This window comes from Buceros rhinoceros, unplaced genomic scaffold (assembly GCF_000710305.1).
Source record: "Buceros rhinoceros silvestris isolate BGI_N320 unplaced genomic scaffold, ASM71030v1 scaffold9258, whole genome shotgun sequence".
NCBI lineage: Eukaryota > Metazoa > Chordata > Aves > Bucerotiformes > Bucerotidae > Buceros > Buceros rhinoceros.
Window position 1 is genome coordinate 30,335 of NW_010425074.1, and position 14,274 is coordinate 44,608.

Consider the following 14,274-nt stretch of genomic DNA (forward strand, 5'->3'; position numbering starts at 1 on the left):
CTTTCCCGTCTCCGTAGTGCTTTTATCTGACTCTTTGTTTGCCTTAGTATATTCTTTCCTCCTCATATGATCAGTTGTGTTTTTCTTTTTTGCAGCTAATCTGTTTTATGCTACTGCTTCATTACTCTCAGGTTTAGTATTTTTATTATCTGTGTTATTATACAGGAGTTAACCTTTTCTTTTTGCTTTTCTTACTCTGACCTGGGGAGTTTTGTATTTAACACTTTCCGCTTAGAATTCCTGTACTTGTTTTCTCAGAGCTCTCCTTGATCTCTCTTAATTCTGTCTCTATTTTTAGATACATTCTACAGCTGCCTAAAAGGAGGAGCAAATGACATTTAACAGCATTGTTTTATATATTACTGTATATTCTGTCTAATTTGAGCTCCTTTAGCTGCCTTCTGTACCCTGTTACCTCAGCAGATCAAGAAGAGAAAATAAGTAGGAGTGAAGTGACAACTCCTGCTTATGTTCTGTGCATAACCCTTAACACCATGATATACTTTTATTAGTAAAATCCCAGATTTTACAAAGAAACTTAAATAAAGGGTTGTTAATTCTTGGCAAAATGTCTCAAACAGCTTTCTGTTTGACAGAGTGTACAGCTTTAGAAACAAACACAGTGCTTACAGTTATGCCCTCCTTAGGTCCAAGGAATGTCTTGTTTCTCTTTATAAGATAGAACCTGTACCTCAGAACCTGTAGTATGCTATCTTGTAATACTGCAGTTTTGATGGGATCCAGTTTTGCATTGATTAATGGATGTAATTGAGATAATGTCTACCTTTTGGGGCTTGGACTGGTAGGCTTTATAGGGTTTTCTTGGTTTTCAAATGGAATTATCTGTGTGTAATACTTTGTCTGAAGTGTGCAAGAGCACTGAAAGATGAGTAGACGTGCTCTGAGTGGTTTTCATTAATAGCTGCTGTACACAGATGTGCTGAGGTTTGTAGGTCTTGGATTCCTTTCTAAGGGTCAGGAAGCTGCAATGCCAAAGTGGCAAGGTAAACCTTGCCCAATCCTTTTGTCTGGCTGATCCGAGATTCTTATTTAACTCTCCTGTTCCCAGGCTTTCTTACGCTTGTTGTCCCAGTTTTCAATTCTTTATCCTCATCTTTGTCCACCTAGTTGATCCACCTTGTGAGATTTTTTTTGTTTTTCTTCAGTAAATCTTAGAGATGGTATTTTTTCCAGCAGTGTCTAGATACTATCTTTCCCTTCAGTCACATCAGAGTGGTAAGCAAGAGTGGGCAGGGGCAGGTTACTGCATTTGATTCAAATAGCTTTCCTCTCTGCGTGGTTTTGCTTTCAACAGGTAACGCTGACAGCAGAGAGAACTCTTTGTCCACCCAAGAGTAAAAGTAAAAAGAAAAGTCTCATTTTATTATTGTCCTAAAGAGGGATCCGTCTACACTGCCGATACCACAGCTACCTCTTGGTGGGTGGCAGTAGTTCTGGAGCTTAAATATGCCCAGTGTCAGTGGATTTGTCTACAGGAGGAGGTGTTAAAATCAAGCCTTCTTCTATGTAATTAAAATAAAAATAACCCCCAAACAAATAAAAACAAAACAAACAAACAAAACCCACAAAAGTTAAAAACAAACAAACAAATCAAACCACAAAAGAAGAAAAGAACACTGTGCACTATTAATCTGATCATCTTTCAGTAAAGTAGACTTTCCTGTTTGTGGCTGATGTTTCTGGTTTAAATGAAATTGGCCTATGCAGAGCTCGTTCCTTGCTGAAAGCTGTGCAGATACTGGGTTTGAAGTTCGTAGCTCTGTTTTTGAAGACAGAAGTGTCTTAAAGTTTTGATATTGTGACGCTGGTACCTAATGGGTGTTTTGCTCAACTTCCCACAAAAAATTAAACACGGTGACTCTGATAATGGTACTGAAAAAAACAGTAGTTGTTTTAAAAATACTGGAAGGAGGAAGAAGTCTGTAAGGGGAGGAAAAGTATAATGAGACACCCTTATCTTTACCCTAAACTACGTAGGATCTTAACACTCGTTTGTGGTATTTTGGTACTGTTGGCCTTCAGCTAGTGGGAGTACTGTTATTTAAAATCTTCAGCAGTGTGTTGTCCTGACTGCAAGCTTAAATTCATTGTCTTTCATAGCTTGAGGAAATAGAGGGTTGTTGTTTCGGATTTGGTTTTGGTTTTTTGGGGGTTGGTTTGTTTGTTTGGTTTTTGGTTGGTTTTTCGTAAAAGAAAAACAGTAACTATATGTGCTAGTGTAGTAACCTCCCATCATCACATGGAATAAATTCTGACTAGGAAAAATTGTGAGACTCTACTGTGTGTACACTTGAGAAGTCTTTTAAGGGAATCTAGCTGCATGCATCCCATCAGATTTTGTATGACTTTCTACTCGGCATTAAAGTACCATTTTTTTTGTTTCATATCAACTCTGCAGCTGAGAATAATGTAGGTTTCTTTTCTTATTAGCTGCCCTGAAGACTCTGAACTTTTTTTATGTACCAGATACTGTTCTGTTTATATTTTTCCAAAAAGTCTGTGTATGAAGGATACATCAATCAATTTGCTGCAGGAAGGCGTTGGGCAGAGAAACCAAGAGGACTGATTATAAATAAGTAAATAAATAGAAATTAAAATGCAGATTAGAACTTAAGAGTAGAAAGGTAACTTACAGCGCTTGTCTGGTGTATCGGATGCAATTCCTACTAAGATATCCAACACTTGGAAAACATAGCCTGCAGTTTACATCTTCAATATCACCTCTTTTTGTCATCATAATTTCAAAAGCAACTGGTTATGGAGTACCCTAATTTTATGTTTTCTTTTGAGCTTTTTCAAAGGAAAAGGATGATTAGAATTTGGCAACCACTTGCTTTATGAGAATTAAGGTGTGTTAAGGTCTGTTATTTCTAGAAGTGTCTAAAAACTTTATCTGATGGCTTGGGTTAAAGTGCTAGTATCATTTAAAGAGCTGTCATGAACATTTCCTGCCTTTTATTGGTATGTGCTTGAAAGGTGGTGTTGATATTTGGATTCTGATGATTGTGAAATATTGATGAGGAAGATTTGTCTGAGTTTCGTTCTTTAATGTTATAATTTTATATCATTATTTGTCCTTAGAAGTTGGGCATAGCAGTATGTGGATTTCAACTGATGCTGCAACGTCTGTTCTTGAGCCTCTGAAAGTAGTATGGGCCAAATGCAGTGGATATCCCTCTTACCCAGCTCTGGTGAGTACATGACTTCCAATCAGGTAATTCTGTTTCTCGTGCTTGAACTTAAGGTAATTGATAAATTCCCATTCAGGTTGCATAAAGGTAGATTATTCTGGCCTCTTTGCCATGCATTCAGTTTGTAAAGTTATTGCAATATCATATGTTGAGTCAATAACTTCTACTTCCCTACCCATTTTTGGAGGTGTGCGATAGCTGTTGTGGTTTAACACAGGCCAGCAACTAAGCATCACTCAGCCACCCACTTGCTCCCCCTGCAGTGGGATGGAGAAGAGAATCGAAAGGGGAGAAGTTAGAGAACTCATGGGTTGAAATAAAGGCAGTTTAATAGGTAAAGCAAAAGCTGTGCACAGAAGCAAAGCAAAACAAGGAATTCATTCACCACTTCCCATCAGCATGCAGGTATTCAGCCACCTCCAGGAAAGCAGAGCTCCATCATGTGTAATGGTTAGTTGGGAAAACAAATGCTGTAACAACAAATATCGCTCCCCCCATCCTCCTCCTTCCCCCGGCGTTTATATGGCTGAACGTGACATCATATGGTGTAGGATATCACTTTGATCAGTTGGGGTCAGCTGTTGCAAGATGCGCCCACATACAACTTCTTGTACACCCCCGGCCTACTCACTGGTGAAGTACTGTGAGAAGCAGAAAAGGCCAGCTCAGCAATACAAAAACATCCTTGTGTTACCAGCACTGTTTCCAGCAAAATCCAAATCATAGCCAGTACCAGCTCCTGTGAAGAAAATTAACTCTATCCAAACCAAAACCAGCGCATCTGTCTCAGTGGTCTTTGCTTCTGCAATATCTATTATTGTTGAAAGCATCAACTGCATAAGCATTTGATAGACATCTTGTTAGTGTTGGAATGATATTTTCTAATGCAAAATTAGTATAAAAATACTCTGATTCTGCAGTTCCTTAAAGAAACAAAAAAAACTGGTAGAGTCGGAATAGATTAAATTATTATATCCAGTTGTGAATGATATACTGGAAACTTTAAATGGTTGCGCTCATGTTATTTTAGGAGAAATACACACCATTCTACTTAAAGCTTGCAGAGAAAACGCTGATGAAGTGTTTGGCTTCAGGCATTTGAGGTTATAGAAACAGTTCATACATTATGGCTTGATTTATATAATGGTCTGGACCATCATGGCTTAATAAATGTCTGCTGGGGGCATCAGGAAACATAATCATACAGAGTCAGGTTAAAACCTGTGAAGATGAAATTCAGAGCACTTGATTTTAAGTGCCCTTAGTGGGTGACTTGAACACTCTTGGGTCAGATGCTGAAAATTCGATGATTTGATTGTCTCTTGAATGATGTTAGCACTACAGTGTTAGATTTAAGCTGATCGTGACCAAAGGGCTCCATTTCTGCGCACTCCTTTTATATCAGGACTGGTGTTTGTCTGAGTGTGTGATGAGTTGATCAAGGAACTCCCTCCTCAGTCAAGAGAAGGGAGCTCTCCTGATTTCTACAAACTCCTCGCAGTGTTGGCTTTCAGTTGATTTAGTGACCACGGTCAGTTTACTGTTAAGCCTGCTGCCACTGTGGATGCAAGAAAAACAAGAGTTTGTAGGTTAGGAGATGGGGGGAATGGGCATGGAACATCATAATCTCTCTTTGGAAGCTGAGCATTTGATAATATTTTGATCTTCCTAAAAAGGAGTTTTTCCATCAGACTAATTAGTTTAATGTTAGCAGCATCTTCCCTCCTTCCCTGACTTTTATTCAGAAAGAATTTGTGACTGTAACTGCATGTTTTGCTGAAAAATGAGTCATTAAATTAGATGTGTAATATATTTGAACGTGACTTCTGATTGTTTATGTTTAGGTCTGTTTGCCTGTTTAGAGGGTTTTTTGCTCCTTGTCTTGAAAGTCAGACTTGTATTTTGCAGAAACAAATATTTATACCTTAACATAGGTTGTTTCTTCGAAACCCAAAATTTGAGACCGTTTATGGCTTTTAGAAATCCTGGTTCCACTTTCTCATTCTGAAACCCTCTTGTCAGTCTGCGAAGTTGTACTAAGTGAAATTGAGATGAGGCTTTAATAAGAACTGATAGGGGTGGAAAATGCCTTAGAGATAGTTCTTTCAGTTCAATCTACCTCTGTGCCTCCGCTCTGCCTATTCAGCTTATGGCAAGAAGTTACGTGTGTAACACAAAGGCAATTTTATATACAGTGGCTGTTGAGTTTGTGATTCTTTTCCCATTAACTTCATTAGTAACACCTCCTTGAAACAGATGATCTAGTTTTAAAAATTAGTAACTGTCCTTTCTTCTCTTCTAGATTATTGACCCTAAAATGCCTCGTGTTGCTGGCCATCACAACGGTGTTACTATACCAGTGCCACCTCTGGATGTACTGAAAATTGGAGAACAAATGCAGACCAAATCAGATGAGAAACTATTCTTAGTACTATTTTTTGACAATAAAAGAAGTTGGTATGTTATTGACATGTATTGTTTGATGCAGTAACTTAAAATTTTAAAAAAAACTTGTACCTTTGGTCTAAAAGAAAATTGAAGCATTATCTTTCTATGGATATCTTTCTTATGGAAGTATCAACTGTAATGTTAAAATTTCATATTTGAGTCTGTTCTTGGATCAAGGCATGTTATCACTGAAAAATACCTTTTTATGGTCATTTTGGAAGGAAATAATAGAAGTCCTTAAGTAGCATTTTGGTTTCATTTATTGACCTGATAAAATTGTTTCTTTGGACTTTTAAAGGTAATAGTCCTTAGTATTTATCTGTATCAGCCTCCATCATGGCTTTTCAAATGACACTCCCCCTGCCCTCTCCCCCTCCCCACCCTCCGTCTGCTCAAGTGCATTTTCTTAAAACTTTTAACCTCTTTAGTTAAATGCTTTTTCCATCTCTTTTCAGTATCAGCAATATGCTATATGGAGCCTGAAGGTATCATTCATACAATAAAACATTCTTTCCCCCTTCCACTGACTTTTTAAGGTGTATTTTTGTTTGGTTGGGTTGGATTTTTTCCAGATATGGAAGCTTTTAATCTCTTTCTTCCTTTCATCAATTCTCTCTCCTCTCCACGTTTCCACGCAGGTCAAGCTAGCTTTAAATAATTTTATACCTCAGTTTTACTCTTGAATTTGCTTACGCTTTCAGATACCATTTTCCTCTTTAGCTGATTATATGTGATGTATAGAAATGCTGCCATTCTCCTGAATCTCTCTGTCCCAGTACACTATCACTTCTTGTCTGAAATTTAGAACTGATGTTTCCTTTTCTGTCCCCATATGGCTTGCTCTTGCTGTTCTTCAATTCTTTTCTGAATTAATTGGTACTTCTTCATGATTATCTTTGTTCAGTTGCACAGGATTCCGTGAGATCCTGCATTCTTCTGCCTTTGTTCATGGAGAACGTACAAATTTAAACACATTTGGTATTCTGTTTGTCATTGTTCTCTTATTGGTGTCACAAGTCTAATGCACGCTCTCCCTAGCCACTTTCTTAGTAATTGATGTGGTTGCCTCTTGATTTTGGGAGCCCTCTGCAGCTTAAACCTTTCTGATTCATTACCATATGCAGTTGGTCCTAAATCTTGCAAATATTATGCAAAGCTGTCTCTAACAGATACTCTGCATAGATGGGCAGGAAAGGCTATGTGCTTTTCTAGCCCCTTCCCCCGCCTGCCCACCTCCCCCAACTTCTGGTAATGCTTTTTTTTTTTTTTTTTTGTGATTATTTTGGCACTCATCACCCTAACTCACTTCTGTCTCTTTCACTCCTGAACCCATGTATGTGATTTTCATTCACTTATAGGGTATACATTATCTGCAGTCTGTGATACCAGCTTCTGTCACCTATCACACTGTCATACTTGGTTCTCCTTCACCATTTGCATCTGGAGGGCTTGGCAAGCCTTCTGTTAAAAATACCTTTTAAAAACTTCCCTCTGATCTATATTAAAACTGATAATGATTAGACTGCTGGTTATCATGCTGATGTTACTATTGTTTACTGTTCTGTCCGCATCCTTGTACTGACTCTGCGTTGTTTTTTGTTTCAGTGTGTATGCTCAGTACAGTAGGGTTGCAGTTTATAGTGCTTTACTAAAAAACTGTTTTAAGAGATGGTTTTATTTAGTTTAGAAAATCTTCAAATACAGTGTTTTACATCAGACTTTGCTGTCTGATTTGCATTCGGTTCAGCTCCAAATAGACTCCCAAACTGTCATTTTTAATCAGAAGTGTGGCATCTGCCATTGGGTCGGGATTGCAGACTACAGCAACACATTTCTAATAGGTCTTCATTAGTTTACCTAATTTTTGTTTTCCTTAATACCTGTAACTTAGGAAAACTGGATTAAGATAAACATTTATGGAAATAAAATAAATTTACTTTATACTTTTAAGTTAAATATTTAGAATGCTTTTCCTTTAACTAGAAGAATGGGATGTGGAGCTTTTTTTGTTATCACTCCTTTATCCCCAGCAATTAATGATACTCATCGAGCTTAAAATGGAAAAGTACTTTGAATACTGAGTCAGTGGCATGCCATGCTGCAGGGCAAAAGCGCACCAAGTAGAAATTCGCTGACGGTTCAGTTTTCCTCCTAAAGACCAAACTGAGATGTCTTAAATGCAAGGTGCAAATTCATCTTCTGCAAATTCCTTGTAATAATGCAAATGAAAGTATACCATGTCAAGTCTCTGTGTCAAGTAAGACTCTTGAGCCATGTTCATTATTAGCTACTGCTGCCTATTCTTCAACTAAACTGCATCAGTATTTCATGCTAATTTTTTTCAATTGATACCTAAATATGTATCATTGAATTGGAATGTTGGAATGTATTCTTTGTTTTGTGGAAGAGGCTTTCTTAATATTTCATGCTCTTAAAATATTTAAGGCAAGTAAGTACTATCTTAAAATTTTATCACTTTTATTTAAGATGGTAAAGCTGATCTGCTATATGAGAAACACAGTATAGCAGACCTGACATTTCTGGACAAACTTCTTGATTTTATTCTATATTTAACTGTGTTATTTTACCGTTTCTTACAGGCAGTGGCTTCCCAAATCCAAAATGGTTCCACTTGGGATTGATGAGACCATAGACAAGTTAAAAATGATGGAAGGACGTAACTCAAGCATACGAAAAGCAGTAAGAATTGCTTTTGATCGTGCTATGAATCACCTGAGTAGAGTCCATGGAGAACCAGTCAGTGACTTCAGTGATATTGACTAACAGAGATTCTACCAAGGCACAGAAAAATAAATACCACACAGACTCGAACTCTACTAATGAACCTTTTTGTCTAAAAGAATGTATTGAAGATACAACCCTTTAACTGTTGATTCAGTGGCTGAGTTCTGCGAACTTGAAATAGTTGAGCAGTTCTTCTAAATCACCATTGCCATATTGATTATTGATTTTATCGTGTTGTAGTTTGGAGGATTTTCCACTAAACCTGTTAAAATGTCTTGTTCATAGTGTTCATAATTGTACATAACTGTATATTCAACACTTAACTTATTCTGATTTTAGAAGTAGCTCTTTAATTCCTTTTATAATTTTGCTGGGGAGGGAGTTGGTTTTTTGTTTCCATGCTTTTTATTTTTTCTTTCTTTCTGAGGTTGTTACCTAAGCACCATCTTCCAGCTTAAGGTGTTTAGTGGATCTCGAAGCCTAATAACAAAATGGCATCAAATATATGTTTGCCTAAACCATGTACAATATGGTGCTGCTTGTTATCACTTCTTCCTTGGTCTGTAGCTTCTGAAAAAGACTTCTGAATGTTTGTGTAAATCATTGCTCTTTGCACAAAGTACCACATATTTAAGATTGATGTAAATTTACAATTACAAATATGTATTTTAAGAAAGGAGGTTGCATTATTTTGGAGGGTACTTTGTGAGAAAGACATCGAGAAAGAATTATACTATGTACATCACTTGCAAATCACCAAAAACACTCCATTGTTGCCCAAAATAACTTAAGATTGTTTTTGTTTTAAACAAACCTGGCTTAAAGCCTGCAAGCACATTGTTTCTTTCAAAACCATATCCCATTTATCTCCCATTGATTTAATTTTGTTGATATGTGTGCCTCCCTGTGTTTTATTTATTGTAGAAAATGTATTAATTTGCTTTATAATGAAAAATAAAATTGACAAATATATTGATATGCATTTTTATACAGGCACATGAGAAGACAACTTGCTTTGGGAGAAAAATGTATTGGAAATTGTATAAAATAACTTGATGGTTTGTGTGTAATTTGATTTTTTTTGTAACTTGTAATCTTCTGTTTCCGAGGAGGGGATTTATGTAACTTTTAATTTAGAACACTTTGGTAGCAATAGAAACTTTGGATACATTTTTGTATGGTACATGTGATGTATATAGAATTAGTACTTTATTTTTATTTTTAAGAAGTAAAGCATTATGTTTGGGCAGGGGGAAGGAGGAGGGTGGGTTTCCAGAACTGCATTTTTATATTAAAAAGAAAAAAAATAAAGTCAAGATATTGATTGTTGTAGCTACTTTATTCCTACCTTCACTGAGATAACTCAATTTGTAACAATGAAAATGGCAAGGTATGTTTGCAATGTGGTTTATAATGACTCCATTATTTATAAATGCACTGTGTTTGAACTCTTTTGCAGTGATATCTTAAATACTGTACCGAGTTATATAATATGAAACACCAAATAATGCATATGAATGCACGAAGTATTTATGCCCATCTTTTTTATAAAGGATTAGCAAATACAGGAAAACCAATACTTTTTAAATCTTTTTTTAAAACTTCATTGAATAGCATACTTCATTGTTAAACCTGCTTGAGTCTTTATTTTAAAGGGACAATTACTTTTTAAATAGTTTTTAATGTTTTTATTCTCTGTTGTTTGTAATACCCCCTTAGAAGCTTGAAATAAAATTTCTTTCTCAACTGTTAATTTTGTCCTGAATTTAGCCCCTGAGATTTTCCCATAGTGCCCATTTTCTTATTCCATGACAGAGCTGTGTCAGAGGTGCTAGTTCAAGAGCCTGATAGTTTTCTGGCTGTGGCATGCAGTACCATCCTTAGTGAGCCCTCTGTGTGGTAGGTATTCTAGCTAGTTACTCTAGCTGAGGCCAGTTGCCTGTAGTGGACACTAGCAATTAAAGAGATGAGTTGGATAAATTTCAGAAGGGATCAAGCAAATAGTTTTCTCAGTCTTGACAGTAAACACAGCTTTAAGGGGAGTAGTGATGGCAGGTGTCCTGTAAGGACCATTGTTAAGGTGCGATGCTGTGATAGGAACAGCCACATCAGGGGGAAAAAGAAAATCTCATTGTTTGCCTTAAATAGAACTTCTGTGAGGTGACTTCAAGTATCTGCCACATAACCATGCTCCTCTTTGAAGTGAATGAAGCTGAATTTGTGAAATACTGAGTCAACAGAGCCACTTGCTATCTGTTAGGACTGCCTGTTAATACATGATAAGAGTTTTGATATCTGTATGAAGTCCCAGTAAAAAAAAAAAAAGTTTGCAACAGAGATGCAAAATGATGCATTAGAAGACTTGCCAAGTTCTCAACTGCTGATTGTAGCAGCGTAGGAGGGGGGGAAAGCAAGCTCCTTTTTTGAAAACAAAAGCAGAGTATTAATTTCTTTATTCTGTAACACTGGTTAGTCATATCTTCAGTGAAAGCTTCAGTTTGAGTTTTGCTCAGACTTCCAAGTTTCATTTTCTGGCTTTTATCTTCAGAGACAGCTCCATCAGTTCTTGGAGAAGGTGAATTTGCCACGTTGATTTTACAGGTGTCTGTATGCACTGAAGGGAATCCTGAGCTGGAAGACTGTACTGCTGGAAACAAGCTTGTTAAGCACCCAGACAAACTGCACAGCCTATTCTTTCAGTGAAAGTGAGACGAAAGGCTGTGTTGTCTTTCTTTTGTACATGTGACAGAAACCATCCCGGGAATTCCTCCCAGATACTGTCTGAGAGGAGGCTGCAGCAGTGGCTACAGCTCTTGCTGTATACTGTTGTGCCAAAGTCAAAAATCATCTGGTGGCTCTTCAGATGGAGTTAAAGTCTAGAACAATTTCTCAGGCTTGTCAGTCTTCAGTGTGACTTGTGTGTTTTAAGGGGTTTCATTGAGGAAATTTTGTATTTAGGAAAGGTTGTCCAAGCTCCAAGTCCCCAAGTTCTGGGGCCTATCCACATGCGGTAGCCAGGTGAATGAGTGCGTGAGTGTTAGAATGTCCTTCACCACCTTTTAGGCCAAGTTTCTTTTATGACGCCGTTAATAACTGTAGCATTATTGTAGAGTGGGAATCAGTAGTCTTGTGGAGAAAAGAAACCCACCATGCTGTATCTTACCGATTTCATGGGGAGCATTACAGCGGCAAATAGAGGATGTAGATTGGCACATTCATAGCTCCATTCTGGTATGATCATTTCCTGCTAATTTGGTGTGAAAGACCCAGATCAGAAGTCAAAACTAAGTTAAAATTTATCTTCTCTGGTATTACGATGTAAGAAATTATGTTATAAATATTTAGGAAAAAAATATGGGTGAAGAATTAACTTTTTTCCCCCAGACTAGTTTGTATCTGTTTCCAAACTGATCTGTTTTTAATGTTTGCATCTGTTTCCAAACTGATCTGGTTTTAATGTTTGCTGATTGTGATTTTGTATTTTTTACACTAGAGGGAGCAATACACACAGACCATCAGCATTCACAACATAAATATTTAATATTTTCTTTTCAAAATGCTGCTATTAAAACTTCTTGCTGGTAAACAGTCTTTTCTGCCTCTAGTATCTGTAGTCCATCAAAAGTAGCTTTCTCTGATGTTCTTGCTGCAGGTGGGACATTTTGGGAATGCTTAAACTGTAGAGCTAGTGCACTGAACAACAACTCTGGATTTTCTGGGTGTCTTGTGTGTCACTGATAGCGGCAGGCAAGTTACTTTTTATGCTGTTTTATTTAGCTGTTGGTTTTCTTTTCAAAGGTATTTTGCTATGGTTGCATTCTATAGCATTAGAAAATGACTCAGAGCTCCTTTCTGCTGGTGATGTAGCGCAAGGCAGTCGCCACACAAAGATATTAAAGTTTGGAGGTGAAGATGAGAGATGAGACAATTGCTGTGTCCTGCAGGCTGGCGAAGGAAGCTTGTCTTGAGGGTAACATTAGCTTGTTTACGTTTCTGTATTACATCGGTCAGTTACGACTTTTCTGTTTTATCAGTTCTTCCTTGAAAAATTAATTTTCTCTTAAATTTGCCTTATAAGTTAGGAAAAGAGTAAATTCAAGCTAATGAATTTGAAAATATTCTTTATTGATAAATAAGCTTTTTAAAAATATTTTTGAAGTTGTTATTTGATGGGAGCAAGCTGTGAATTTATTTTTATCTGCCTGCTTATTCAGCTTGCTTTTATTGCTTGTGCACAGAAACTGCTATCAAATGTGATGGTCAGGGAGGAAAATGCAAGATCTCAACAGCTCTACTTCCAACTGTAAGGTTATTCGAGACCCTTTCCTCTTTGATTGTTTCCATAGTGTTAAAAATCTGACTCTGCAGTCACCCTGTTAGCCTAATACTGCATGGAGAGGAGGCGGAATAAGGCTTTTTTTATTTATATAAAGTTTATTAAGTAGCATTTAGTAATTATTTCAAGTTTTAAAATTAATCCTAGTGATAGCACATATCTTAGAGAACAATTCTGTGGTCAAACTACTGCTTTGCTGCCTCTTTTGGGTGTTTTCACAGGTCCTCCAAGTTCAGCTCATTTTTTGTTAATTTTGTTTTGATTTGACTGTTTTGAATTTGTTTCACTACAAGTCAGCACCGTCAGCAAACTAGGGAGGTCTTAGCTTTCTGGGCTAATGTCTGGGTGTACAAAGAGGTCTGGGGTGATGTGAATGGTTTCCATGTCCGGTCTTTGATAGCTCCTCTTTATACAACAAGCCTAAGCATTGATACTGCTTTTCCCATCTCACCCATAAATCTGCATTTTGGCATATTTTTGGTTTTGTCTAAGCTGTCTGGAGCCGTTCTCCGCTGTGAAGGTCTTCACGTTGTGAACCCTAGGGACATCTAACGATATTCTCTGTTCAACTTCCCTGGCAACAGCCCCAAGAAACAAGCATTTGTTTTAGCCTAAGGAGATGGGTTAGGAGACCTCACACATCTTCCTCATCTATGTTCAGTTATGGTGTCCTTCACTCCTCCGTACTTGGCTCGCTGAGGATGGAAATTTTCATGATCTTATAGCATAAAACAAAACAAATAATTTATCTAAATACATAGAAAATACAAGGAGGACAAAGGAAAATCTATGCCTACTGTTTTAATGGGAAAACAAATGCTAATAGATGATGCAGAAATGATGAAGGATTGGAGTCATTGTGATTTCTTTGCTTCATTTTTCACAAAGAGAATTGTTTTGAGATTGTCAGTTCAATTTTTTCATATGCCTAGTCCTTGATGAAAAGAATTTGATAATATCTTTTTTACTTAACTATTCTTTAGGGTTGTAGGAGCTTGATGCTCGAGTAAATGGACAGCTACAGGCAAAACAATGGCAATTTTCATTGGAAACACATGAAGAACTTGGGGATTTTCTAAAGAACTGGAGAAGTGCTAAAGTAGTGTCTTCATTTAAAAGGGGGGATTTGGGGAATTGCCCTCCAGTCTTGCTAAAGATGGCTTCATCTGCAAGGACACAGTGAGAGAAGCAATGGTAGCTGGATTTTAGGTGGAAAGGTAGTAACTGAGAGATGGGCAGAGGGGGCAACTCTTAAATGCTATCTAGATTTTTTTCTGTGTGTGTGTATTTACATCTATGTTTTGAATGAACTTTTATGTTGCTTGAATATTTCTTTGGCTCGTACTTTGCTTCCTACTTAGTGTGAATTTTCTATGATACGGACATTCTAGAATTGGTTTCTTTACAGACTGACTTGTAGGCTTCGATGAACTAGCCATGAAACAGGGTACTTGAATACCAGTAGGACTTTTTTTTACACCCCAGCACAGGGGGTACATAATTAAAGAGGTGTTATTTGTCCAAATCAGGACA

The 14,274-nt window shown here is 37.1% G+C and overlaps 1 protein-coding gene across 1 annotated transcript in view; it reads left to right on the forward strand.

Annotated features, from left to right (window-relative positions):
- Positions 1–10,156, forward strand: part of BRD1 (bromodomain containing 1) — a gene marked incomplete at its 5' end in the record, with an annotated part of 38,690 nt that extends 28,534 nt beyond the window's left edge. Inside the window, 3 exons of the mRNA XM_010141004.1 lie at positions 3,103–3,212; positions 5,515–5,669; positions 8,261–10,156. Coding sequence (XP_010139306.1) covers positions 3,103–3,212; positions 5,515–5,669; positions 8,261–8,444 — 449 coding nt within the window. The remainder of the gene's footprint in view (positions 1–3,102; positions 3,213–5,514; positions 5,670–8,260) is intronic.
- Between the last annotated feature and the right edge of the window lie 4,118 nt (positions 10,157–14,274).